At 55.4% G+C, this 26,456-nt stretch overlaps 1 protein-coding gene across 1 annotated transcript; it reads left to right on the top strand.

Annotated features, from left to right (window-relative positions):
- Positions 1 to 485: 485 nt before the first annotated feature.
- Positions 486 to 26,376, top strand: LOC129833732 (fascin-like; the record flags this gene model as incomplete). Its single annotated transcript, XM_055898514.1, is given in 7 exon segments — positions 486 to 1,045; positions 6,914 to 6,973; positions 7,091 to 7,141; positions 9,596 to 10,001; positions 20,060 to 20,216; positions 21,825 to 21,946; positions 26,209 to 26,376. Coding segments are annotated over 7 exon segments (1,288 nt in total), but the record flags the coding sequence as incomplete, so codon positions are not given.
- Positions 26,377 to 26,456: the final 80 nt, after the last annotated feature.

Here is a 26,456-nt window from a genome sequence, read left to right as displayed (position 1 = left end):
GATATAGATACTGTAGAATAGATATAGATACTGTAGAATAGATAGCGAGGAAAGGAGAGGATCGAAGAGGAGAGAGAAAAGGCCACTAGCCTATACTGTTGAGATGCATCCGGAGCTGTATCCAGAGGAGAGGAGAGGAGAGGAGAGGAGAAAGGCCACTAGTCTTATACTGTTGAGATGTATCCGGAGCTTTATCCAGAGGAGAGGAGAGGAGAGGAGAGGAGAGGAGAGGAGAGGGAGAGGAGAGGAGAGGGAGAGGAGAGGAGAGGAGAGGAGCGGAGCGGAGAGGAGCGGAGAGGAGCGGAGCGGAGAGGAGAGGAGAGGAGAGGAGAGGAGCGGTCGGAGAGGAGAGGAGAGGAGAGGAGAGGCGAGGAGAGGAGAGAGAAAAGGACACTAGCCTTATACTGTTGAGATGCATCCGGAGCTGTATCCAGAGGGGGGAGTGACCTGAGGTCTGTCGTCACCAATCACTATAAATACTGCAGCTGTGTCGCGGAGCGCGTGCTGTGGCCGAGCACAGAGAAACTGCGCGCTCTCATACCGACACACCGTCTTCTCTCTCTTTCCTCCTCCTCTCAGACACTTCCCAAACAAAGAGAAACACGCGAGGCGGAGGAACAGAGTGCATCCGTCGGAACCACCGAATCCTCGTTGATCAGAGAAACACACACCGTTAAACTCTAACCCGGACCGGTTGGAACCGAGAGAAGATTGATTGATCATGTGTAGTAACGGAGCAAGTAACGGGACCAGCGACATGCTTCAGATCCAGTTCGGTTTGATCAACTGCGGGAATAAATATCTAACCGCTGAAACGTTCGGTTTTAAAATCAACGCCTCGGCCACGAGCTTGAAGAAGAAGCAGATTTGGACTCTAGAGCAGAGCGGGGAGGACGCTACCGGTAATGTGTTCTGTCTCAAGTCGCATCTGGGTCGGTACATAGCGGTGGATAAAGACGGGAACGTTACCGGGGATAGTGAGACTTCTGGACCCGAGACCCGGTTCATCGTCACGGCTCACGACGATGGGAGATGGTCTCTGCAGGTAGGGTGAGGGAGGATGAGGGAGGATGAGGGAGGATGAGGGGTGTGAGTGAAAGCATGAGACTTGCCTGTGTATTGTTAGCCCAGTTATAGACGGTAACTGCTCTGTCGCCTATTAACGATAGTATCTTCTGACTGGTGGTGTTTAAGAGCCCGGACGCTTTCTCTAAACATTTATTTTATTTTAAAATGTAACCTTTTATTTAACTAGGCAAGTCAGTTAAAAAAACAAATTCTTATTTAAAAATGACGGCCTACACCGGTTAAAAACCCGGACGACCGCTGGGCCAATTGTGCGCCGCCCTACGGGACTCCCAATCACCGCCGTTTTTGTGATACATCCTAAGAATCGAACCAGGGTGTTTGTAGTGACGCCTCAAGCCCTTAGACCGCTGCGCCTCTCGGGAGCCCGTTACTAAACATGAACACGCATCAATTGCGGTAGTGTTTCAGAAACCGAAGGAATGTATCTTTCATATCAGCAGAAAATATGAATACGTTAAAAACGGTAGCCTACATTTCTAGTTTACACCCCCCCTTTTTTTAAAGGGTTAACGTTCACACACGGTCATATTGTTTAATTTATCCTTTATTTAACTCGGTTAAGAACAAATTCTTATTTTACAATGACGGCCTACCGGGGGACGGTGGTTTAACTGCCTTGTTCAGGGGCAGAACGACAGATTTGTTTACCTTGTCAGGTCAGGGAATCGATCTTGCAACCTTTCGGTTACTAGTTGTGAGGCCCGTTGCCTGCACTGTCAAATTATAAAAAAATTAAGTTGTAGGCGGCTTATGGTATAGAAATGAACATTAAATTATCTGGCAACAACTCTGGTGGACATTCCTGCTGTCAGCACGCCGCTCCCTGAACTTGAGACATCTGTGGCATTGTGTTGTGACAAAACGACACTTAAGTGGCCTTTTATTGTCCCCCAACACAAGGTGCACCTGTGTAATGATCATGCTGTTTAATCAGCTTCTTGATATGCCACACCTGTCAGGTGGATGGATTATCTTGGCAAAGGAGACATGCTCTCCAACAAGGATGTAAACTCATTTGAGCAAAACATCTTGAGAGCAATAAGCTATTTTTTTATGTGTGTATAGAAAATTTCGATCTTATTTCAGCTCATGAAACCAAAAAGTTTGCGTTTTTATATTGTTCCGTGTAGGGCAGAAATTAGCTTTTTTTGGGGGGGGGGTCAGGAAAGTCTCTTCCCTCGACGTCTACAAGCCAGAATATAATGATACTTTGCCTGTTTGTCCGTGTGGTTGGTGCTTTTGCAGGTAGGAATGTGAGACACAATATCCACGGAGTGGTGTCATTAAATTGACCTTTCAGTACGCTGGTCTGGATATAGTTTGTGTATCAGTTTTTTTTTAATTTAAATGTTCAAATTCTGTTGCAATTCGCACGTGACAAACACTCGCACGACGTATCAGCGCCTTGAAACCCGAATGGGAAAAACACTTCCTGTTGATTGTGAGGAAATGTGCTTCATCGAAAGACAACGATTTCATTTGTTTACATGTTGTGCGTCACGCGTCGACAGATTGAAAATACAAGCGACAGAACCTACCGACCGCAGCAAATAAAGTGGGGTAATCAACACGATCCCCCTTCCTCCTACCGCCTAAAGGGGGTTTTAGTCAACATTATGTAGAGACTACATCCTCCTACCGCCTAAAGGGGGTTTTAGTCAACATTATGTAGAGACTACATCCTCCTACCGCCTAAAGGGGGTTTTAGTCAACATAATGTAGAGACTACATCCTCCTACCGCCTAAAGGGGGTTTTAGTCAACATTATGTAGAGACTACATCCTCCTACCGCCTAAAGGGGGTTTTAGTCAACATTATGTAGAGACTACATCCTCCTACCGCCTAAAGGGGGTTTTAGTCAACATTATGTAGAGACTACATCCTCCTACCGCCTAAAGGGGGTTTTAGTCAACATTATGTAGAGACTACATCCTCCTACCGCCTAAAGGGGGTTTTAGTCAACATTATGTAGAGACTACATCCTCCTACCGCCTAAAGGGGGTTTTAGTCAACATTATGTAGAGACTACATCCTCCTACCGCCTAAAGGGGGTTTTAGTCAACATTATGTAGAGACTACATCCTCCTACCGCCTAAAGGGGGTTTTAGTCAACATTATGTAGAGACTACATCCTCCTACCGCCTAAAGGGGGTTTTAGTCAACATTATGTAGAGACTACATCCTCCTACCGCCTAAAGGGGGTTTTAGTCAACATTATGTAGAGACTACATCTTCCTACCGCCTAAAGGGGGTTTTAGTCAACATTATGTAGAGACTACATCCTCCTACCGCCTAAAGGGGGTTTTAGTCAACATTATGTAGAGACTACATCCTCCTACCGCCTAAAGGGGGTTTTAGTCAACATAATGTAGAGACTACATCCTCCTACCGCCTAAAGGGGGTTTTAGTCAACATTATGTAGAGACTACATCCTCCTACCGCCTAAAGGGGGTTTTAGTCAACATTATGTAGAGACTACATCCTCCTACCGCCTAAAGGGGGTTTTAGTCAACATAATGTAGAGACTACATCCTCCTACCGCCTAAAGGGGGTTTTAGTCAACATTATGTAGAGACTACATCCTCCTACCGCCTAAAGGGGGTTTTAGTCAACATTATGTAGAGACTACATCCTCCTACCGCCTAAAGGGGGTTTTAGTCAACATTATGTAGAGACTACATCCTCCTACCGCCTAAAGGGGGTTTTAGTCAACATAATGTAGAGACTACATCCTCCTACCGCCTAAAGGGGGTTTTAGTCAACATTATGTAGAGACTACATCCTCCTACCGCCTAAAGGGGGTTTTAGTCAACATTATGTAGAGACTACATCCTCCTACCGCCTAAAGGGGGTTTTAGTCAACATTATGTAGAGACTACATCCTCCTACCGCCTAAAGGGGGTTTTAGTCAACATTATGTAGAGACTACATCCTCCTACCGCCTAAAGGGGGTTTTAGTCAACATTATGTAGAGACTACATCCTCCTACCGCCTAAAGGGGGTTTTAGTCAACATTATGTAGAGACTACATCCTCCTACCGCCTAAAGGGGGTTTTAGTCAACATTATGTAGAGACTACATCCTCCTACCGCCTAAAGGGGGTTTTAGTCAACATTATATAGAGACTACAGAGACTTCTCCAGACTGGTAACCATGGAGTAACCATGGAGTAACCATGGTAACAGTCTCTCTTTAGGCAAACGACACCTGTGTGTGTGTGTAAGCTAACTGGGGAGGAAGTGTAGTTTGTCAACTGGAGACACACGGCTTGTTGAACTGCTACAGTCAGACACACACAGCTTGTTGAACTGCTACAGTCAGACACACAGCTTGTTAAACTGCTACAGTCAGAGACACACAGCTTGTTGAACTGCTACAGTCAGACACACAGCTTGTTGAACTGCTACAGTCAGACACACAGCTTGTTGAACTGCTACAGTCAGACACACAGCTTGTTGAACTGCTACAGTCAGAGACACACAGCTTGTTGAACTGCTACAGTCAGAGACACACAGCTTGTTGAACTGCTACAGTCAGACACACACAGCTTGTTGAACTGCTACAGTCAGACACACACAGCTTGTTGAACTGCTACGGTCAGAGACACACAGCTTGTTGAACTGCTACAGTCAGAGACACACAGCTTGTTGAACTGCTACAGACACACAGCTTGTTGAACTGCTACAGTCAGAGACACACAGCTTGTTGAACTGCTACAGTCAGAGACACACAGCTTGTTGAACTGCTACAGTCAGAGACACACAGCTTGTTAAACTGTTAGTCAGACACACAGCTTGTTGAACTGCTACAGTCAGAGACACGCAGCTTGTTGAACTGCTACGGTCAGAGACACGCAGCTTGTTGAACTGCTACAGTCAGAGACACACGGCTTGTTGAACTGCTACAGACACACAGCTTGTTGAACTGCTACAGTCAGAGACACACAGCTTGTTGAACTGCTACAGTCAGAGACACGCGGCTTGTTGAACTGCTACAGTCAGAGACACACAGCTTGTTGAACTGCTACAGTCAGAGACACACAGCTTGTTGAACTGCTACAGTCAGAGACACGCAGCTTGTTGAACTGCTACAGTCAGAGACACGCAGCTTGTTGAACTGCTACAGTCAGAGACACGCAGCTTGTTGAACTGCTACAGTCAGAGACACACAGCTTGTTAAACTGTTAGTCAGACACACAGCTTGTTGAACTGCTACAGTCAGAGACACACAGCTTGTTGAACTGCTACAGTCAGAGACACACAGCTTGTTAAACTGTTAGTCAGACACACAGCTTGTTGAACTGCTACAGTCAGAGACACACAGCTTGTTGAACTGCTACAGTCAGAGACACACAGCTTGTTGAACGGCTACAGTCAGAGACACACAGCTTGTTGAACTGCTACAGTCAGAGACACACGGCTTGTTAAACTGTTAGTCAGACACACAGCTTGTTGAACGGCTACAGTCAGAGACACACGGCTTGTTGAACTGCTACAGTCAGAGACACGCAGCTTGTTGGTCTGCTACGGTCAGAGACACACAGCTTGTTGAACTGCTACGGTCAGAGACACACAGCTTGTTGAACTGCTACAGTCAGAGACACGCAGCTTGTTGGTCTGCTACGGTCAGAGACACGCAGCTTGTTGAACTGCTACAGTCAGAGACACACGGCTTGTTGGTCTGCTACGGTCAGAGACACACAGCTTGTTGAACTGCTACAGTCAGAGAGACACGGCTTGTTGGTCTGCTACAGTCAGAGACACGCAGCTTGTTGAACTGCTACAGTCAGAGACACACGGCTTGTTGAACTGCTACGGTCAGAGACACGCAGCTTGTTGAACTGCTACAGTCAGAGACACACAGCTTGTTGGTCTGTCTCGCTGACGTGAAAGATAAGGGGCATATCAGCACTTCTTTCGAAAACCGGTTAGAAAGCGATGAGTATTGATTTTTGCAAAACGTTAAAACGCAGCGTCAGAGTTAAATGTTGGCGACTAACAGCTGAAAAGCCGACACGGGGATGTGAGGAGGGTATTGTTTGTCAGGAGGGTTATAAGGCTACGTAGTGTCTGTGTGGAGGGTATTGTTTGTCAGGAGGGTTATAAGGCTACGTAGTGTGTCTGTGTGGAGGGTATTGTTTGGCAGGAGGGTTATAAGGCTACGTAGTGTCTGTGTGGAGGGTATTGTTTGGCAGGAGGGTTATAAGGCTACGTAGTGTGTGTGTGGAGGGTATTGTTTGGCAGGGTTATAAGGCTACGTAGTGTCTGTGTGGAGGGTATTGTTTGGCAGAAGGAGGGTTATAAGGCTACGTAGTGTCTGTGGAGGGTTGTAAGGCTACGTAGTGTCTGTGTGGAGGGTATTGTTTGTCAGAAGGAGGGTTATAAGGCTACGTAGTGTGTCTGTGGAGGGTTATAAGGCTACGTAGTGTGTCTGTGTGGAGGGTATTGTTTGGCAGAAGGAGGGTTATAAGGCTACGTAGTGTGTCTGTGGAGGGTTGTAAGGCTACGTAGTGTCTGTGTGGAGGGTATTGTTTGTCAGAAGGAGGGTTATAAGGCTACGTAGTGTGTCTGTGGAGGGTTATAAGGCTACGTAGTGTGTCTGTGTGGAGGGTATTGTTTGGCAGGAGGGTTGTAAGGCTACGTAGTGTGTCTGTGGAGGGTTGTAAGGCTACGTAGTGTGTGTCTGTGGAGGGTATTGTTTGTCAGGAGGGTTATAAGGCTACGTAGTGTGTGTGATGATATATTATATTGTGTTTCTCTGCAGTCAGGAGGGTTATAAGGCTACGTAGTGTGTGTGATGTATATTATATTGTGTTTCTCTGCAGTCAGAGGTCCATGGCAGGTATCTGGGAGGTACAGAGGACAGGATCAGCTGCTTTGCCCAGGTAGGTGTGTTTTTAAACTTCCTGAAGGAGCGGATCAACATTCATCACCTGTCTTTCTCCAGATGTTAAATAAAATCCATGATGTGTGTGGACTGTAATGTTTGGTCTCTCTCCCAGACTGCATCAGTGGCTGAAAAATGGAGCGTTCACATTGCAATGCATCCTCAGGTAACACACCTACAACTCCCCCCCCCTTAACACCTCCCCTCCACCTACAACCCCCCCCCCCCCTTAACACCTCCCCTCCACCTACAACCCCCCCCCTTAACACCTCCCCTCCACCTACAACCCCCCCCCCTTAACACCTCCCCTCCACCTACAACCCCCCCCCCCCTTAACACCTCCCCTCCACCTACAACTCCCTCCCCCCCTTAACACCTCCCCTCCACCCTGACACCTCCCCTCCACCCTGACACCTCCCCTCCACCCTGACACCTCCCCCTCCACCCTGACACCTCCCCCTCCACCCTGACACCTCCCCCTCCACCCTGACCACCTCCCCCTCCACCCTGACCACCTCCCCCTCCACCCTGACCACCTCCCCCTCCACCCTGACCACCTCCCCCTCCACCCTGACCACCTCCCCCTCCACCCTGACCACCTCCCCCTCCACACTGACACCTCCCCCTCCACCCTGACCACCTCCCCTCCGCCCTGACCACCTCCCCCTCCGCCCTGACCTCCTCCCCCTCCGCCCTGACCTCCTCCCCCTCCGCCCTGACCTCCTCCCCCTCCGCCCTGACCTCCTCCCCCTCCGCCCTGACCACCACCCCCTCCGCCCTGACCACCACCCCCTCCGCCCTGACCACCTCCCCCTCCGCCCTGACCACCTCCCCCTCCGCCCTGACCACCTCCCCCTCCGCCCTGACCACCTCCCCCTCCGCCCTGACCACCTCCCCCTCCGCCCTGACCACCTCCCCCTCCGCCCTGACCACCTCCCCCTCCGCCCTGACCACCTCCCCCTCCGCCCTGACCACCTCCCCCTCCGCCCTGACCACCTCCCCCTCCGCCCTGACCACCTCCCCCTCCGCCCTGACCACCTCCCCCTCCGCCCTGACCACCTCCCCCTCCGCCCTGACCACCTCCCCCTCCGCCCTGACCACCTCCCCCTCCGCCCTGACCACCTCCCCCTCCGCCCTGACACCTCCCACCTCCCCTCCGCCCTGACACCTCCCTCCGCCCTGACACCTCCCACCTCCCCTCCGCCCTGACCACCTCCCCCTCCACCCTGACCACCTCCCCCTCCGCCCTGACCACCTCCCCCTCCGCCCTGACCACCTCCCCCTCCGCCCTGACCACCTCCCCCTCCGCCCTGACCACCTCCCCCTCCGCCCTGACCACCTCCCCCTCCGCCCTGACCACCTCCCCCTCCGCCCTGACCACCTCCCCCTCCGCCCTGACCACCTCCCCCTCCGCCCTGACCACCTCCCCTCCGCCCTGACCACCTCCCCCTCCGCCCTGACCACCTCCCCCTCCGCCCTGACCACCTCCCCCTCCGCCCTGACCACCTCCCCCTCCGCCCTGACCACCTCCCCCTCCGCCCTGACCACCTCCCCCTCCGCCCTGACCACCTCCCCCTCCGCCCTGACCACCTCCCCCTCCGCCCTGACCACCTCCCCCTCCGCCCTGACCACCTCCCCCTCCGCCCTGACCACCTCCCCCTCCGCCCTGACCACCTCCCCCTCCGCCCTGACCACCTCCCCCTCCGCCCTGACCACCTCCCCCTCCGCCCTGACCACCTCCCCCTCCGCCCTGACCACCTCCCCCTCCGCCCTGACCACCTCCCCCTCCGCCCTGACCACCTCCCCCTCCGCCCTGACCACCTCCCCCTCCGCCCTGACCACCTCCCCCTCCGCCCTGACCACCTCCCCCTCCGCCCTGACCACCTCCCCCTCCGCCCTGACCACCTCCCCCTCCGCCCTGACCACCTCCCCCTCCGCCCTGACCTCCTCCCCCTCCGCCCTGACCTCCTCCCCCTCCGCCCTGACCTCCTCACCTCCGCCTACAACCCCCCCCTTAACACCTCCCATCCACCTACAACCCCCCCCTGACCACCTCCCCTCCGCCCTGACACCTGACCTCCACCGTGACCGCCTCCCCCTCCACTCCTGACCGCCTCCCCTCCACCTACGACCACTCCCCTCCGCCCTGACCGCCTCCCCCTCCGCCCCTGACCGCCTCCCCCTCCGCCCCTGACCGCCTCCCCCTCCAAATGGAGCGTTCACATTGCCGTGCACCCTCAGGTAACACACCTACACCCCCCCCCCCCCCCCCCCCCCCCCCTCTCCCCTCCAGGTGAACGTCTTCAGTGAGACCAGGAAGCGTTATGCCCACCTGTCCTCCCCTCCCCTCTACCCTGACCTCTGACCTCTCCCCTCCCCTCTACCCTGACCTCTTCCCTCCAGGTGAACGTCTTCAGTGTGACCAGGAAGCGTTATGCCCACCTGTCCTCCCCTCTACCCTGACCTCTGACCTCTCCCCTCTACCCTGACCTCTCCCCTCCCCTCTACCCTGACCTCTGACCTCTCCCCTCCAGATGAACATCTTCAGTGTGACCAGGAAGCATTATGCCCACCTGACCTCCCCTCCCCTCTACCCTGACCTCTGACCTCTCCCCTCCAGGTGAACGTCTTCAGTGTGACCAGGAAGCGTTATGCCCACCTGTCCTCCAAGGTGGACGAGGTCTCTATAGACCGTGACGTCCCGTGGGGTGTGGACTCCCTGATCACCCTGGTGTTCAGAGACCAGCGTTACCACCTACAGACGTCTGACAACCGCTTCCTGAAGAACGACGGCAGCCTGGAGGCCGCGGCCGACGAGACCACCGGATACACGCTGGAGTTCCGCTCCGGCAAGGTGGCCTTCAGGGATTGTTCCGGGCGATACCTGGCGCCGTCGGGGCCGAGCGGGACCATGAAGAGCGGGAAGACGAGTCGCGTGGGGAAGGATGAGATGTTCTCTCTGGAGCAGAGTCACCCTCAGGTGGTTCTCACCGCCGGCAACGAGAGGAACGTCTCCACCAGACAAGGTAGGACCAACACAACCTTCTAGAACAGGACTAGAACCCCACCAGGCAAGGTAGAACCAACACAACCTTCTAGAACAGGACTAGAACCTCACCAGGCAAGGTAGGACCAACACAACCTTCTAAAACAGGACTAGAACCTCACCAGGCAAGGTAGGACCAACACAACCTTCTAGAACAGGACTAGAACCTCACCAGGCAAGGTAGGACCAACACAGCCTTCTAGAACAGGACTAGAACCTCACCAGGCAAGGTAGGACCAACACAACCTTCTAGAACAGGACTAGAACCCATACAGGCAAGGTAGGACCAACACAACCTTCTAGAACAGGACTAGAACCCATACAGGCAAGGTAGGACCAACACAACCTTCTAGAACAGGACTAGAACCTCACCAGGCAAGGTAGGACCAACACAACCTTCTAGAACAGGACTAGAACCTCACCAGGCAAGGTAGGACCAGCACAACCTTCTAGAACAGGACTAGAACCTCACCAGGCAAGGTAGGACCAACACAACCTTCTAGAACAGGACTAGAACCCCACCAGGCAAGGTAGAACCAACACCACCTTCTAGAAGTCAGGAAGAACCAGGACCCAGTTGCACAGGGCGGGGTCGAGACCCAGGGTCTCCAGCTTAATGATGAGGGCGGAGTCGAGACCCAGGGTCTCCAGCTTAATGATGAGGGCGGAGTCGAGACCCAGGGTCTCCAGCTTAATGATGAGGGCGGGGTCGAGACCCAGGGCCTCCAGCTTAATGATGAGGGCGGGGTCGAGACCCAGGGCCTCCAGCTTAATGATGAGGGCGGGGTCGAGACCCAGGGCCTCCAGCTTAATGATGAGGGCGGGGTCGAGACCCAGGGCCTCCAGCTTAATGATGAGGGCGGGGTCGAGACCCAGGGCCTCCAGCTTAATGATGAGGGCGGGGTCGAGACCCAGGGCCTCCAGCTTAATGATGAGGGCGGGGTCGAGACCCAGGGCCTCCAGCTTAATGATGAGGGCGGGGTCGAGACCCAGGGCCTCCAGCTTAATGATGAGGGCGGGGTCGAGACCCAGGGCCTCCAGCTTAATGATGAGGGCGGGGTCGAGACCCAGGGCCTCCAGCTTAATGATGAGGGCGGGGTCGAGACCCAGGGCCTCCAGCTTAATGATGAGGGCGGGGCTGAGACCCAGGGCCTCCAGCTTAATGATGAGGGCGGGGTCGAGACCCAGGGCCTCCAGCTTGATGACGAGTTTGGAGGGTACTATGGTGTTGAATGCTGAGCTGTAGTCGATGAACAGCATTCTTACATAGGTATTCCTCTTGTCCAGATGGGGGAGAGGGCAGTGTGATGACGATTGCATCAGCTCTCTCGTCTGGTCTCTCTCTCTCCTGATTACAGCGGGGCAGGGTTCTGGCTAGGGAGTGGGCTGGTGCTGCCAGTCTGTAGCGGTCTGTCTGATGGCTGGCGCTGCCAGTCTGTAGCGGTCTGTCTGTGGTTGGCGCTGCCAGTCTGTAGCGGTCTGTCTGTGGCTGGCGCTGCCTGTCTGTAGCGGTCTGTCTGTGGCTGGCGCTGCCAGTCTGTAGCGGTCTGTCTGATGGCTGGCGCTGCCAGTCTGTAGCGGTCTGTCTGTGGTTGGCGCTGCCAGTCTGTAGCGGTCTGTCTGATGGCTGGCGCTGCCAGTCTGTAGCGGTCTGTCTGTGGCTGGCGCTGCCTGTCTGTAGCGGTCTGTCTGTGGCTGGCGCTGCCAGTCTGTAGCGGTCTGTCTGATGGCTGGTGCTGCCAGTCTGTAGCGGTCTGTCTGTGGTTGGCGCTGCCAGTCTGTAGCGGTCTGTCTGATGGCTGGCGCTGCCAGTCTGTAGCGGTCTGTCTGTGTGGCTGGCGCTGCCTGTCTGTAGCGGTCTGTCTGTGGCTGGCGCTGCCTGTCTGTAGCGGTCTGTCTGTGGCTGGCGCTGCCAGTCTGTAGCGGTCTGTCTGTGGCTGGCGCTGCCAGTCTGTAGCGGTCTGTCTGATGGCTGGCGCTGCCTGTCTGTAGCGGTCTGTCTGTGGCTGGCGCTGCCAGTCTGTAGCGGTCTGTCTGATGGCTGGCGCTGCCTGTCTGTAGCGGTCTGTCTGATGGCTGGCGCTGCCAGTCTGTAGCGGTCTGTCTGTGGCTGGCGCTGCCAGTCTGTAGCGGTCTGTCTGATGGCTGGCGCTGCCAGTCTGTAGCGGTCTGTCTGATGGCTGGCGCTGCCAGTCTGTAGCGGTCTGTCTGTGGCTGGCGCTGCCAGTCTGTAGCGGTCTGTCTGTGGCTGGCGCTGCCAGTCTGTAGCGGTCTGTCTGTGGCTGGCGCTGCCAGTCTGTAGCGGTCTGTCTGTGGTTGGCGCTGCCAGTCTGTAGCGGTCTGTCTGGTGGCTGGCGCTAGCTGCTGTAATAATCTGTGTGTGTGTGTGTGTGTGTGTGTGTGTGTGTGTGTGTGTGTGTGTGTGTGTGTGTGTGTGTGTGTGTGTGTGTGTGTGTGTGTGTGTGTGTGTGTGTGTGTGTGTGTGTGGTGTGGTGTGGTGTGGTGTGGTGTGGTGTGGTGTGGTGTGGTGTGGTGTGGTGTGGTGTGGTGTGGTGTGTGTGTGGTGTGGTGTGGTGTGGTGTGGTGTGTGTGTGTGTGTGTGTGTGTGTGTGTGTGTGCAGAACAGACTGATCTGGCTCCCCATGTAGCCCAGCTGCTCTCCTGTTGAACAATAGACGACCAACACAATCAGACGTTCTCGTTTCACCATTGTCACGATATTAGTTAGATTTATTTTTAAACCTTTATTTAACTAGGCAAGTCGGTTAAGTACAAATTCTTATGAACAATGACGGCCTAAAGACGTCCTGTTAGGGACAGGGGGCTGGGATTAAAACTATAGGACAAAACGCACACATCACGATGAGAAACACTACATAGAGAGAGACCGAAGACGATAAAACATGGCAGCAACACAGGGTACAAACATTACTGGGCACAGACAACAGCACAAAGGTCAAGAAGGTTAGAGACAACAATACATCACACTAAGCAGCCACAACGGTCAGTAAGAGAGCCCTGGGAGGGGGAGAGGAAGAGGAAGAGAGAGAGGATGTCACAGGGAGGGGGAGAAGGGAGAGAGTAGACATTAAGAGCGTCTATGATTTGAGTCTTTGAATGAAGAGATGGAGATAAAACTGTCCAGTTTGAGTGTTTGTTGCAGCTCGTTCCAGTCGCTAGCTGCAGCGAACTGAAAAGAGGAGCGACCCAGGGACGATACACCCCTTTACTGATACACACACACACACACACACACACACACACACACACACACACACACACACACACACACACACACACACACACACACACACACACACACACACACACACACACACACACACACACACACTGTCTCCTAGTAACCCCTTGGCAGCAGTGTGTTCTGGTGTCTGCATGGTAGACAACCAACACTCTCTAAAACCCCCTCAGATCTGTCCTGTCTACCCCGTTATAATAGACAACCAACACTCTCTAAAACCCCCTCAGATCTGTCCTGTCTACCCCGTTATAATGGACAACCAACACTCTCTAAAACCCCCTCAGATCTGTCCTGTCTACCCCGTTATAATAGACAACCAACACTCTCTAAAACCCCCTCAGATCTGTCCTGTCTACCCCGTTACAATAGACAACCAACACTCTCTAAAACCCCCTCAGATCTGTCCTGTCTACCCCGTTACAATAGACAACCAACACTCTCTAAAACCCCCTCAGATCTGTCCTGCCTACCCCGTTACAATAGACAACCAACACTCTCTAAAACCCCCTCAGATCTGTCCTGCCTACCCCGTTACAATAGACAACCAACCCTCTCTAAAACCCCCTCAGATCTGTCCTGTCTACCCCGTTATAATAGACAACCAACCCTCTCTAAAACCCCCTCAGATCTGTCCTGTCTACCCCGTTACAATAGACAACCAACCCTCTCTAAAACACCCCTCAGATCTGTCCTGTCTACCCCGTTATAATGGACAACCAACCCTCTCTAAAACCCCCTCAGATCTGTCCTGTCTACCCCGTTATAATAGACAACCAACACTCTCTAAAACCCCCTCAGATCTGTCCTGTCTACCCCGTTACAATAGACAACCAACACTCTCTAAAACCCCCTCAGATCTGTCCTGTCTACCCCGTTATAATAGACAACCAACACTCTCTAAAACCCCCTCAGATCTGTCCTGTCTACCCCGTTACAATAGACAACCAACACTCTCTAAAACCCCCTCAGATCTGTCCTGTCTACCCCGTTACAATAGACAACCAACACTCTCTAAAACCCCCTCAGATCTGTCCTGCCTACCCCGTTACAATAGACAACCAACACTCTCTAAAACCCCCTCAGATCTGTCCTGTCTACCCCGTTACAATAGACAACCAACACTCTCTAAAACCCCCTCAGATCTGTCCTGTCTACCCCGTTACAATGGACAACCAACACTCTCTAAAACCCCCTCAGATCTGTCCTGTCTACCCCGTTACAATAGACAACCAACACTCTCTAAAACCCCCTCAGATCTGTCCTGCCTACCCCGTTACAATAGACAACCAACACTCTCTAAAACCCCCTCAGATCTGTCCTGTCTACCCCGTTACAATAGACAACCAACCCTCTCTAAAACACCCCTCAGATCTGTCCTGTCTACCCCGTTATAATGGACAACCAACCCTCTCTAAAACCCCCTCAGATCTGTCCTGTCTACCCCGTTATAATAGACAACCAACACTCTCTAAAACCCCCTCAGATCTGTCCTGTCTACCCCGTTACAATAGACAACCAACCCTCTCTAAAACCCCCTCAGATCTGTCCTGTCTACCCCGTTACAATAGACAACCAACCCTCTCTAAAACCCCCTCAGATCTGTCCTGTCTACCCCGTTACAATAGACAACCAACCCTCTCTAAAACACCCCTCAGATCTGTCCTGTCTACCCCGTTACAATAGACAACCAACCCTCTCTAAAACCCCCTCAGATCTGGGTTAAACCCTCCTCATCCTGCTCCTCGCTGTCTCTGCTCCAGTCAGTCAATTATGACCATGTGGATCTCATCTTGGTGTGTGTGTCTGCATACCTCAGTGGAAACCAGCTATATCCTGGAGGGTAGAGTTAAAGTTTTTCAGGAGTCAATCAACGGGGGAGAGAGAGGTTCTGAAACGGGGGAGAGAGAGGTTCTGAAACGGGGGAGAGAGAGAGGTTCTGAAACGGGGGAGAGAGAGAGGTTCTGAAACGGGGGAGAGAGAGAGGTTCTGAAACGGGGGAGAGAGAGGTTCTGAAACGGGGGAGAGAGAGAGGTTCTGAAACGGGGGAGAGAGAGAGGTTCTGAAACGGGGGAGAGAGAGAGGTTCTGAAACGGGGGAGAGAGAGAGGTTCTGAAACGGGGGGGAGAGAGAGAGGTTCTGAAACGGGGGGGAGAGAGAGAGGTTCTGAAACGGGGGGGAGAGAGAGAGGTTCTGAAACGGGGGGGAGGGAGAGAGGTTCTGAAACGGGGCGGAGGGAGAGAGGTTCTGAAACGGGGCGGAGGGAGAGAGGTTCTGAAACGGGGGGGGGGGGGAGAGGTTCTGAAACGGGGGGGGGGGGGGAGAGGTTCTGAAACGGGGGGGGGGAGGGAGAGGTTCTGAAACGGGGGGGGGAGAGAGAGGTTCTGAAACGGGGGGGGGGGGAGAGAGGTTCTGAAACGGGGGGGGGGGAGAGAGGTTCTGAAACGGGGGGGGGGAGAGAGAGGTTCTGAAACGGGGGGGGGAGAGAGAGGTTCTGAAACGGGGGGGGGGGAGAGAGGTTCTGAAACGGGGGGGGGGGAGAGAGGTTCTGAAACGGGGGGGGAGAGAGAGGTTCTGAAACGGGGGGGTGAGAGAGAGGTTCTGAAACGGGGCGGGGGGGGATGGGGAGAGGTTCTGAAACGGAACATGGAAGTTTCAACACGGCTTCACGGACCCGGGTGTCTCTCTGTAACATTAAACATCTCTGCTGGCGCTCCGGCCGGGCCAGACGGGGGGCTCTCTGGCGCTCCGGCCGGGCCAGACGGGGGGGCTCTCTGGCGCTCCGGCCAGGCCCGACGGGGCTCCCTGGCGCTCCGGCCAGGCCAGACAAAGCTGTCTGTGTTCTGTAGCTGACTCATGTCTCTGTGTTTCTGTCTTTATGTGCTCCTGATGTGATGAATGACCTCTGGTGCTCCTCAATCTTTCATTCCTCTGGCTGTGTCCTAACTGCTTTATAACCCATAATTCCATGGGGGATTAAACCCTGGAGCTGTGGCAGGGGCCTGGCAGCTGTGTGTGTGTGTGTGTGTGTGTGTGTGTGTGTGTGTGTGTGTGTGTGCACAGCTGTAGGACATCCTCTAATCCCAGTTCTCTGATGTTGCTCCGTTAATGTTGCTGATCCTGACCAGACAGTATGTGTCTGACGAACTGTAGTGTTGCTGCTTGTGACGGACTGTAGTGTCGCTGCTTGTGACGGGCTGTCGTGTCGCTGCTTGTGACGGACTGTCGTGTCGCTGCTTGTGACGGACTGTAGTGTCGCTGCTCGTGACGGACTGTCGTGTCGCTGCTTGTGACGGACTGTAGTGTCGCTGCTCGTGACGGACTGTCGTGTCGCTGCTTGTGACGGACTGTAGTGTCGCTGCTTGTGACGGGCTGTAGCGTCGCTGCTTGTGACGGACTGTAGTGTCGCTGCTTGTGACGGACTGTAGTGTCGCTGCTTGTGACGGACTGTAGCGTCGCTGCTTGTGACGGACTGTAGCGTCGCTGCTTGTGACGGACTGTAGTGTCGCTGCTTGTGACGGACTGTAGTGTCGCTGCTTGTGACGGACTGTAGTGTCGCTGCTTGTGACGGACTGTAGTGTCGCTGCTTGTCACGGACTGTAGTGTCGCTGCTTGTGACGGACTGTAGCGCGTCGCCGCTTGTGACGGGCTGTAGCGTCGCTGCTTGTCACGGACTGTAGCGCGTCGCTGCTTGTGACGGACTGTAGTGTCGCTGCTTGTCACGGACTGTAGCGCGTCGCTGCTTGTGACGGGCTGTAGTGTCGCTGCTTGTCACGGACTGTAGCGCGTCGCTGCTTGTGACGGGCTGTAGTGTCGCTGCTTGTGACGGGCTGTAGCGCGTCGCTGCTTGTGACGGACTGTAGCGCGTCGCTGCTTGTCACGGACTGTAGCGCGTCGCTGCTTGTGACGGGCTGTAGCGCGTCGCTGCTTGTGACGGACTGTAGCGCGTCGCCGCTTGTCACGGACTGTAGCGCGTCGCTGCTTGTGACGGACTGTAGCGCGTCGCTGCTTGTGACGGGCTGTAGCGCGTCGCTGCTTGTCACGGACTGTAGCGCGTCGCCGCTTGTGACGGACTGTAGCGCGTCGCCGCTTGTGACGGACTGTAGCGCGTCGCCGCTTGTGACGGACTGTAGCGCGTCGCCGCTTGTGACGGACTGTAGCGCGTCGCCGCTTGTGACGGGCTGTAGCGCGTCGCCGCTTGTGACGGACTGTAGCGCGTCGCCGCTTGTGACGGACTGTAGCGCCGCTGCTTGTGACGGACTGTAGCGCGTCGCCGCTTGTGACGGACTGTAGCGCGTCGCCGCTTGTGACGGGCTGTAGCGCGTCGCTGCTTGTGGCGGACTGTAGTGTCGCTGCTTGTGACGGGCTGTAGCGCGTCGCTGCTTGTGACGGACTGTAGCGCGTCGCTGCTTGTGACGGACTGTAGCGTCGCCGCTTGTGACGGGCTGTAGCGTCGCTGCTTGTCACGGACTGTAGTGTCGCTGCTTGTGACGGACTGTAGCGCGTCGCCGCTTGTGACGGACTGTAGCGCGTCGCCGCTTGTGACGGACTGTAGCGCGTCGCCGCTTGTGACGGACTGTAGCGCGTCGCTGCTTGTCACGGACTGTAGCGCGTCGCTGCTTGTGACGGACTGTAGTGTCGCTGCTTGTCACGGACTGTAGCGCGTCGCTGCTTGTGACGGGCTGTAGTGTCGCTGCTTGTCACGGACTGTAGCGCGTCGCTGCTTGTGACGGGCTGTAGTGTCGCTGCTTGTGACGGACTGTAGCGCGTCGCCGCTTGTGACGGGCTGTAGCGTCGCTGCTTGTCACGGACTGTAGCGCGTCGCTGCTTGTGACGGACTGTAGTGTCGCTGCTTGTCACGGACTGTAGCGCGTCGCTGCTTGTGACGGGCTGTAGTGTCGCTGCTTGTCACGGACTGTAGCGCGTCGCTGCTTGTGACGGACTGTAGTGTCGCTGCTTGTCACGGACTGTAGCGCGTCGCTGCTTGTGACGGGCTGTAGCGCGTCGCTGCTTGTGACGGACTGTAGTGTCGCTGCTTGTCACGGACTGTAGCGCGTCGCTGCTTGTGACGGACTGTAGCGCGTCGCTGCTTGTGACGGACTGTAGCGCGTCGCTGCTTGTGACGGACTGTAGCGCGTCGCTGCTTGTGACGGACTGTAGCGCGTCGCTGCTTGTGACGGACTGTAGCGCGTCGCTGCTTGTGACGGGCTGTAGCGCGTCGCTGCTTGTGACGGGCTGTAGCGCGTCGCCGCTTGTGACGGACTGTAGCGTCGCTGCTTGTGACGGGCTGTAGCGCGTCGCCGCTTGTGACGGACTGTAGCGCGTCGCCGCTTGTGACGGACTGTAGCGTGTCGCCGCTTGTGACGGACTGTAGCGCGTCGCCGCTTGTGACGGGCTGTAGCGCGTCGCCGCTTGTGACGGACTGTAGCGCGTCGCCGCTTGTGACGGACTGTAGCGTCGCTGCTTGTGACGGGCTGTAGCGCGTCGCCGCTTGTGACGGACTGTAGCGTCGCTGCTTGTGACGGGCTGTAGCGTCGCTGCTTGTGACGGACTGTAGCGCGTCGCCGCTTGTGACGGACTGTAGCGCGTCGCTGCTTGTGACGGGCTGTAGCGCGTCGCCGCTTGTGACGGGCTGTAGCGCGTCGCCGCTTGTGACGGACTGTAGCGCGTCGCTGCTTGTGACGGGCTGTAGCGTCGCTGCTTGTGACGGGCTGTAGCGTCGCTGCTTGTGACGGACTGTAGCGCGTCGCCGCTTGTGACGGACTGTAGCGCGTCGCCGCTTGTGACGGACTGTCGTGTCGCCGCTTGTCACGGACTGTAGCGTCGCTGCTTGTGACGGACTGTAGCGCGTCGCTGCTTGTGACGGACTGTCGTGTCGCCGCTTGTCACGGGCTGTAGCGTCGCTGCTTGTGACGGACTGTAGCGCGTCGCCGCTTGTGACGGACTGTAGCGCGTCACCGCTTGTGACGGACTGTAGCGCGTCGCTGCTTGTGACGGACTGTAGCGCGTCGCTGCTTGTGACGGACTGTAGCGCGTCGCCGCTTGTGACGGACTGTAGCGCGTCACCGCTTGTGACGGACTGTAGCGCGTCGCCGCTTGTGACGGACTGTAGCGCGTCGCCGCTTGTGACGGACTGTAGCGTCGCTGCTTGTGACGGACTGTAGCGCGTCGCCGCTTGTGACGGACTGACGTCTGGAAGCCTGGTAATGACACACTTGGTGTGACTGACTTGGAGTGTCGTGTACACTGCTCCTTCCATGACAAACTGACCAGGTGAATCCAGGTGAAAGATATGATCCCGTATTGATGTCACCTGTTAAATCCACTCCAATCAGTGTAGATGAAGGGTACGAGACAGACGGGTTAAAGAAGGATTTTAAAGCCTTGAGATATGGATTGTGTGTGTGTGCCATTCAGAGGGTGAATGGGCAAGACAAAAGATTTGAAGTGCCTTTGAACGGGGTTTGGTAGTAGGTGTCAGGCGCACCGGTTTGCGTCAAGAACTGCAACGCTGCTGGGTTTTTCACACTCAACTGTGTGTATCAAGAATGGTCCACCACCTAAAGGACATCCAGCCAACTTGACACAACTGTGGGAAGCTTTCGACACCTTGTAGAGTCCATGCCCTGACTAATTAGGGCAGTTCTGAGGGCCAAAGGGGGCTGCAACTCAATATCAGGGAGATGTTTTTAATGTTTTTGTACAAATCTGTAGTGCGTTTCTGCTCGTTCCTGACCCTCTGTCAGTCTCTAACCCTGCTCTCCTTGGGCCCCGCCTAGGCATGGACCTGTCAGCCAATCAGGACGAGGAGGGAGACCAGGAAGTGTTCCAGGTGGAGATGAGTCGTGAGAACAGGAAGTGTGCGTTCCGGACCGCCGCCGGGAAGTACTGGACCCTCACCACCTCTGGAGGATTGCAGTGTACCGCCTCCACTAAGTAATAATATATACACACACACACACTCTTGTACAGCTAAGCTTGTGGGTACACACAATTCAGTCCCATTCAAAATCCTTTTTACCCTAACCCGTACTCTTACCCGAACCTAACCTCAACCCTAAACCCCCTTAGAATTTGTGTTTTGACCTCGTGGGGACTAACAAAATGTCCCTAGTTAGATTTGTTTGTTTACTATTCTTGTGGGGACTTCAGGTCCCCATAATTATAGTTAAACACATGTCTGTGTGTACACACACACACACGCCACCTCTATATGAATGTTGAATGGCAGTGATTGTGTTGCTGATCGAACTGTGATCCAGCAGACTTTCTCAGTATATTTAATTGTGTTTTCGAGGTTTTGACGGCTGGTGTCAAGTTTCTCGAGTGCTCTGTTGCCCCACGGGGGTGTGGGTCCTGAAGTGAATATTGTGTTCAGGCAGAGTGCTGGTCCTTGACCTCTACTTGGAGACCCTGAGTCTGGAGACCCCCCCCCCCCCCCCCCCACACACACACACACACACACACACACACACACACACACACACAAGCATGATTGAAGCCACCTGAGTTATGGTAACGGTAAATAAATAACAATAAATAAATAATAAATAAATCATTAACTGTAAATATATAATACATAACTAAATAAACCGTTAGCTGCAGCGTCGCGTCTCCCCCCCCCAGTCTGCAGCGGCGCGTCTCCCCCCCCCAGTCTGCAGCGGCGCGTCTCCCCCCCCCAGTCTGCAGCGGCGCGTCTCCCCCCCCCAGTCTGCAGCGGCGCGTCTCCCCCCCCCAGTCTGCAGCGGCGCGTCTCCCCCCCCCCCCCCCCGTCTGCAGCGGCGCGTCTCCCCCCCCCCCCCCCGTCTGCAGCGGCGCGTCTCCCCCCCCCCCCCCCGTCTGCAGCGGCGCGTCTCCCCCCCCCCGTCTGCAGCGGCGTCTCCCCCCCCCCGTCTGCAGCGGCGTCTCCCCCCCCCCGTCTGCAGCGGCGTCTCCCCCCCCCCCGTCTGCAGCGGCGTCTCCCCCCCCCGTCTGCAGCGGCGTCTCTCCCCCCCCCCCCCGTCTGCAGCGGCGTCTCCCCTCCCCCCCCGTCTGCAGCGGCGTCTCCCCCCCCCCCGTCTGCAGCGGCGTCTCCCCCCCCCCCGTCTGCAGCGGCGTCTCCCCCCCCCCCCCGTCTGCAGCGGCGTCTCCCCCCCCCCCCGTCTGCAGCGGCGTCTCCCCCCCCCCCCGTCTGCAGCGGCGTCTCCCCCCCCCCCCCGTCTGCAGCGGCGTCTCCCCCCCCCCCCCGTCTGCAGCGGCGTCTCCCCCCCCCCCCCCCCCCCCCCGTCTGCAGCGGCGTCTCCCCCCCCCCCCCCCCCCCCCGTCTGCAGCGGCGTCTCCCCCCCCCCCGTCTGCTGCGGCGTCCCCCCCCCCCCCCCCCCCGTCTGCAGCGGCGTCTCCCCCCCCCCGTCTGCAGCGGCGTCTCCCCCCCCCCCCCCCGTCTGCAGCGGCGTCTCCCCCCCCCCCGTCTGCAGCGGCGCGTCTGCCTCGGTGTTCCTGTGTTACAATGTTCCACCCTGTTGAAGTATATTAATCCTGTGTGTGTGTGTGTGTGTGTGTGTGCAGGACTGCCAACTGCTACTTTGACATGGAGTACTGTGGTAAGAAGCTGACTCTCCGCGCCGCCAACGGGAAATACGTCGCCGCCAAGAAGAACGGCCAGCTAGCCGCGACCGTCGACGTTGCCGGTCAGTGTGTGTTACAACAGCTCTGCCTTCTGGGTAGTAGAGAGCAAACACAGCAGGGTGTTCCATATCCAGATGACTTGATACAAGGGTCATACCAACTCCTAGTCAGTCTCTCCCTGTTCCAGATGGTTCAAGGGTCATACCAACTCCTAGCCAGTCTCTCCCTGTTCCATATGACTTGGTTCAAGGGTCATACCAACTCCTAGTCAGTCTCTCCCTGTTCCAGATGGTTCAAGGGTCATACCAACTCCTAGTCAGTCTCTCCCTGTTCCAGATGGTTCAAGGGTCAAACCAACTCCTAGTCAGTCTTTCCCTGTTCCAGATGGTTCAAGGGTCATACCAACTCCTAGTCAGTCTCTCCCTGTTCCAGGTGACTTGGTTCAAGGGTCATACCAACTCCTAGTCAGTCTCTCCCTGTTCCAGATGGTTCAAGGGTCATACCAACTCCTAGTCAGTCTCTCCCTGTTCCATATGGTTCAAGGGTCATAACAACTCCTAGTCAGTCTCTCCCTGTTCCAGATGGTTCAAGGGTCATACCAACTCCTAGCCAGTCTCTCCCTGTTCCATATGATTTGGTTCAAGGGTCATACACACTCCTAGTCAGTCTCTCCCTGTTCCATATGCAGATGACTTGGTTCAAGGGTCATACCAACTCCTAGTCAGTCTCTCCCTGTTCCAGATGGTTCAAGGGTCATACCAACTCCTAGCCAGTCTCTCCCTGTTCCAGATGACTTGGTTCAATGGTCATACCAACTCCTAGTCAGTCTCTCCCTGTTCCATATGGTTCAAGGGTCATACCAACTCCTAGTCAGTCTCTCCCTGTTCCATATGGTTCAAGGGTCATACCAACTCCTAGTCAGTCTCTCCCTGTTCCAGATGACTTGGTTCAAGGGTCATACCAACTCCTAGTCAGTCTCTCCCTTTTCCAGATGGTTTAAGGGTCATACCAACTCCTAGTCAGTCTCTCCCTGTTCCAGATGATTTCGTTCAAGGGTCATACCAACTCCTAGTCAGTCTCTCCCTGTTCCAGATGCAGATGACTTGGTTCAAGGGTCATACCAACTCCTAGTCAGTCTCTCCCTGTTCCAGATGACTTGGTTCAAGGGTCATACCAACTCCTAGTCAGTCTCTCCCTGTTCCATATGGTTCAAGGGTCATACCAACTCCTAGTCAGTCTCTCCCTGTTCCATTTGGTTCAAGGGTCATACCAACTCCTAGTCAGTCTCTCCCTGTTCCATATGGTTCAAGGGTCATACCAACTCCTAGTCAGTCTCTCCCTGTTCCATTTGGTTCAAGGGTCATACCAACTCCTTGTCAGTCTCTCCCTGTTCCAGATGATTTGGTTCAAGGGTCATACCAACTCCTAGTCAGTCTCTCCCTGTTCCATATGGTTCAAGGGTCATACCAACTCCTAGTCAGTCTCTCCCTGTTCCATATGGTTCAAGGGTCATAACAACTCCTAGTCAGTGTCTCCCTGTTCCAGATGCAGATGACTTGGTACAAGGGTCATACCAACTCCTAGTCAGTCTCTCCCTGTTCCATATGATTTGGTTCAAGGGTCATACCAACTCCTAGTCAGTCTCTCCCTGTTCCAGATGACTTGGTTCAAGGGTCATACCAACTCCTAGTCAGTCTCTCCCTGTTCCATATGCAGATGACTTGGTTCAAGGGTCATACCAACTCCTAGTCAGTGTCTCCCTGTTCCAGATGCAGATGACTTGGTACAAGGGTCATACCAACTCCTAGTCAGTCTCTCCCTGTTCCATATGATTTGGTTCAAGGGTCATACCAACTCCTAGTCAGTCTCTCCCTGTTCCAGATGACTTGGTTCAAGGGTCATACCAACTCCTAGTCAGTCTCTCCCTGTTCCATATGCAGATGACTTGGTTCAAGGGTCATACCAACTCCTAGTCAGTCTCTCCCTGCTCCATATGACTTGGTTCAAGGGTCATACCAACTCCTAGTCAGTCTCTCCCTGTTCCATATGGTTCAAGGGTCATACCAACTCCTAGTCAGTCTCTCCCTGTTCCATTTGGTTCAAGGGTCATACCAACTCCTAGTCAGTCTCTCCCTGTTCCATATGGTTCAAGGGTCATACCAACTCCTAGTCAGTCTCTCCCTGTTCCATTTGGTTCAAGGGTCATACCAACTCCTTGTCAGTCTCTCCCTGTTCCAGATGACTTGGTACAAGGGTCATACCAACTCCTAGTCAGTCTCTCCCTGTTCCAGATGGTTCAAGGGTCATACCTACTCCTAGTCAGTCTCTCCCTGTTCCAGATGGTTCAAGGGTCATACCAACTCCTAGTCAGTCTCTCCCTGTTCCAGATGACTTGGTTCAAGGGTCATACCAACTCCTAGTCAGTCTCTCCCTGTTCCAGATGGTTCAAGGGTCATACCAACTCCTAGTCAGTCTCTCCCTGTTCCAGATGACTTGGTTCAAGGGTCATACCAACTCCTAGTCAGTCTCTCCATGTTCCATATGGTTCAAGGGTCATACCAACTCCTAGTCAGTCTCTCCCTGTTCCAGATGACTTGGTTCAAGGGTCATACCAACTCCTAGTCAGTCTCTCCCTGTTCCATATGGTTCAAGGGTCATACCAACTCCTAGTCAGTCTCTCCCTGTTCCATATGGTTCAAGGGTCATACCAACTCCTAGTCAGTCTCTCCCTGTTCCAGATGACTTGGTTCAAGGGTCATACCAACTCCTAGTCAGTCTCTCCCTGTTCCATATGGTTCAAGGGTCATACCAACTCCTAGTCAGTCTCTCCCTGTTCCAGATGACTTGGTTCAAGGGTCACTGGTTAGTCGTCAAACATCAGTAATTCCATGACAACCCGTGGCTTCTGTGCCGTGGTGCACAATAGCAATAGTCTGTGGTTTTAATTAAAATCAAATCCTATTTTATTTGTCACATACACATGGTTAGCAGATGTTAATGCGAAGTCTATCTTGGCTACGCTATTTAAAACATGTGGAGCCTCCCAATATAAAACGCTAACATCAGTGTTTAGGAAGACAGTTCCATAAGGAGTTGAAGAGAGCAGAAACCGAGTGTCCCCCGGGCTAGGAGAGTGTCCCCCGGGCTAGGAGAGTGTCCCCCCCGGGCTAGGAGAGTGTCCCCCCCCGGGCTAGGAGAGTGTCCCCCCCCGGGCTAGGAGAGTGTCCCCCCCCCGGGCTAGGAGAGTGTCCCCCCCCCGGGCTAGGAGAGTGTCCCCCCCCCGGGCTAGGAGAGTGTGTCCCCCCCCCGGGCTAGGAGAGTGTGTCCCCCCCCCGGGCTAGGAGAGTGTGTCCCCCCCCGGGCTAGGAGAGTGTGTCCCCCCCCGGGCTAGGAGAGTGTGTCCCCCCCCGGGCTAGGAGAGTGTGTCCCCCCCCGGGCTAGGAGAGTGTGTCCCCCCCCGGGCTAGGAGAGTGTGTCCCCCCCCGGGCTAGGAGAGTGTGTCCCCCCCCGGGCTAGGAGAGTGTGTCCCCCCCCGGGCTAGGAGAGTGTGTCCCCCCCCGGGCTAGGAGAGTGTGTCCCCCCCCGGGCTAGGAGAGTGTGTCCCCCCCCGGGCTAGGAGAGTGTGTCCCCCCCCGGGCTAGGAGAGTGTGTCCCCCCCCGGGCTAGGAGAGTGTGTCCCCCCCCGGGCTAGGAGAGTGTGTCCCCCCCCGGGCTAGGAGAGTGTGTCCCCCCCCGGGCTAGGAGAGTGTGTCCCCCCCCGGGCTAGGAGAGTGTGTCCCCCCCGGGCTAGGAGAGTGTGTCCCCCCCCGGGCTAGGAGAGTGTGTCCCCCCCCGGGCTAGGAGAGTGTGTCCCCCCCCGGGCTAGGAGAGTGTGTCCCCCCCCGGGCTAGGAGAGTGTGTCCCCCCCCGGGCTAGGAGAGTGTGTCCCCCCCCGGGCTAGGAGAGTGTGTCCCCCCCCGGGCTAGGAGAGTGTGTGCCCCCCCGGGCTAGGAGAGTGTGTGCCCCCCCGGGCTAGGAGAGTGTGTGCCCCCCCGGGCTAGGAGAGTGTGTGCCCCCCCGGGCTAGGAGAGTGTGTGCCCCCCCGGGCTAGGAGAGTGTGTCCCCCCCCGGGCTAGGAGAGTGTGTCCCCCCCCGGGCTAGGAGAGTGTGTCCCCCCCCGGGCTAGGAGAGTGTGTCCCCCCCCGGGCTAGGAGAGTGTGTCCCCCCCCGGGCTAGGAGGGTGCTGGACAACACCCCAGGAGAGGAGGGTATAACCTTTGACCTTTTTTTATAAGGCTTCCTTTGGTCTTTGACGACATGGGTTAATGTGCGTTTATCTTTCCAGGTGAGTCTGAGGAGTTCCTGATGAAGCTGATCAACCGTCCAATCATTGTCCTCCGTGGGGAACACGGTTTCATCGGGTGTCGTAAGGTCACAGGGACCCTGGACTCCAACCGTTCCTCGTACGATTACTTTACCCTGTCCTTCAGAGAGGGGGCCTACAGTTTACAGGGTTAGTACACACACACACACACACACACACACACACTACTTTACCCTGACCTTCAGAGAGGGGGCCTACAGTTTACAGGG

The sequence above is a fragment of the Salvelinus fontinalis genome, chromosome 34 (genome assembly GCF_029448725.1).
Source record: "Salvelinus fontinalis isolate EN_2023a chromosome 34, ASM2944872v1, whole genome shotgun sequence".
NCBI classification, from domain to species: Eukaryota; Metazoa; Chordata; class Actinopteri; order Salmoniformes; family Salmonidae; genus Salvelinus; species Salvelinus fontinalis.
Note: the sequence above shows the minus strand (reverse complement) of the source record. Positions and strands in the feature narration are given on the sequence as shown.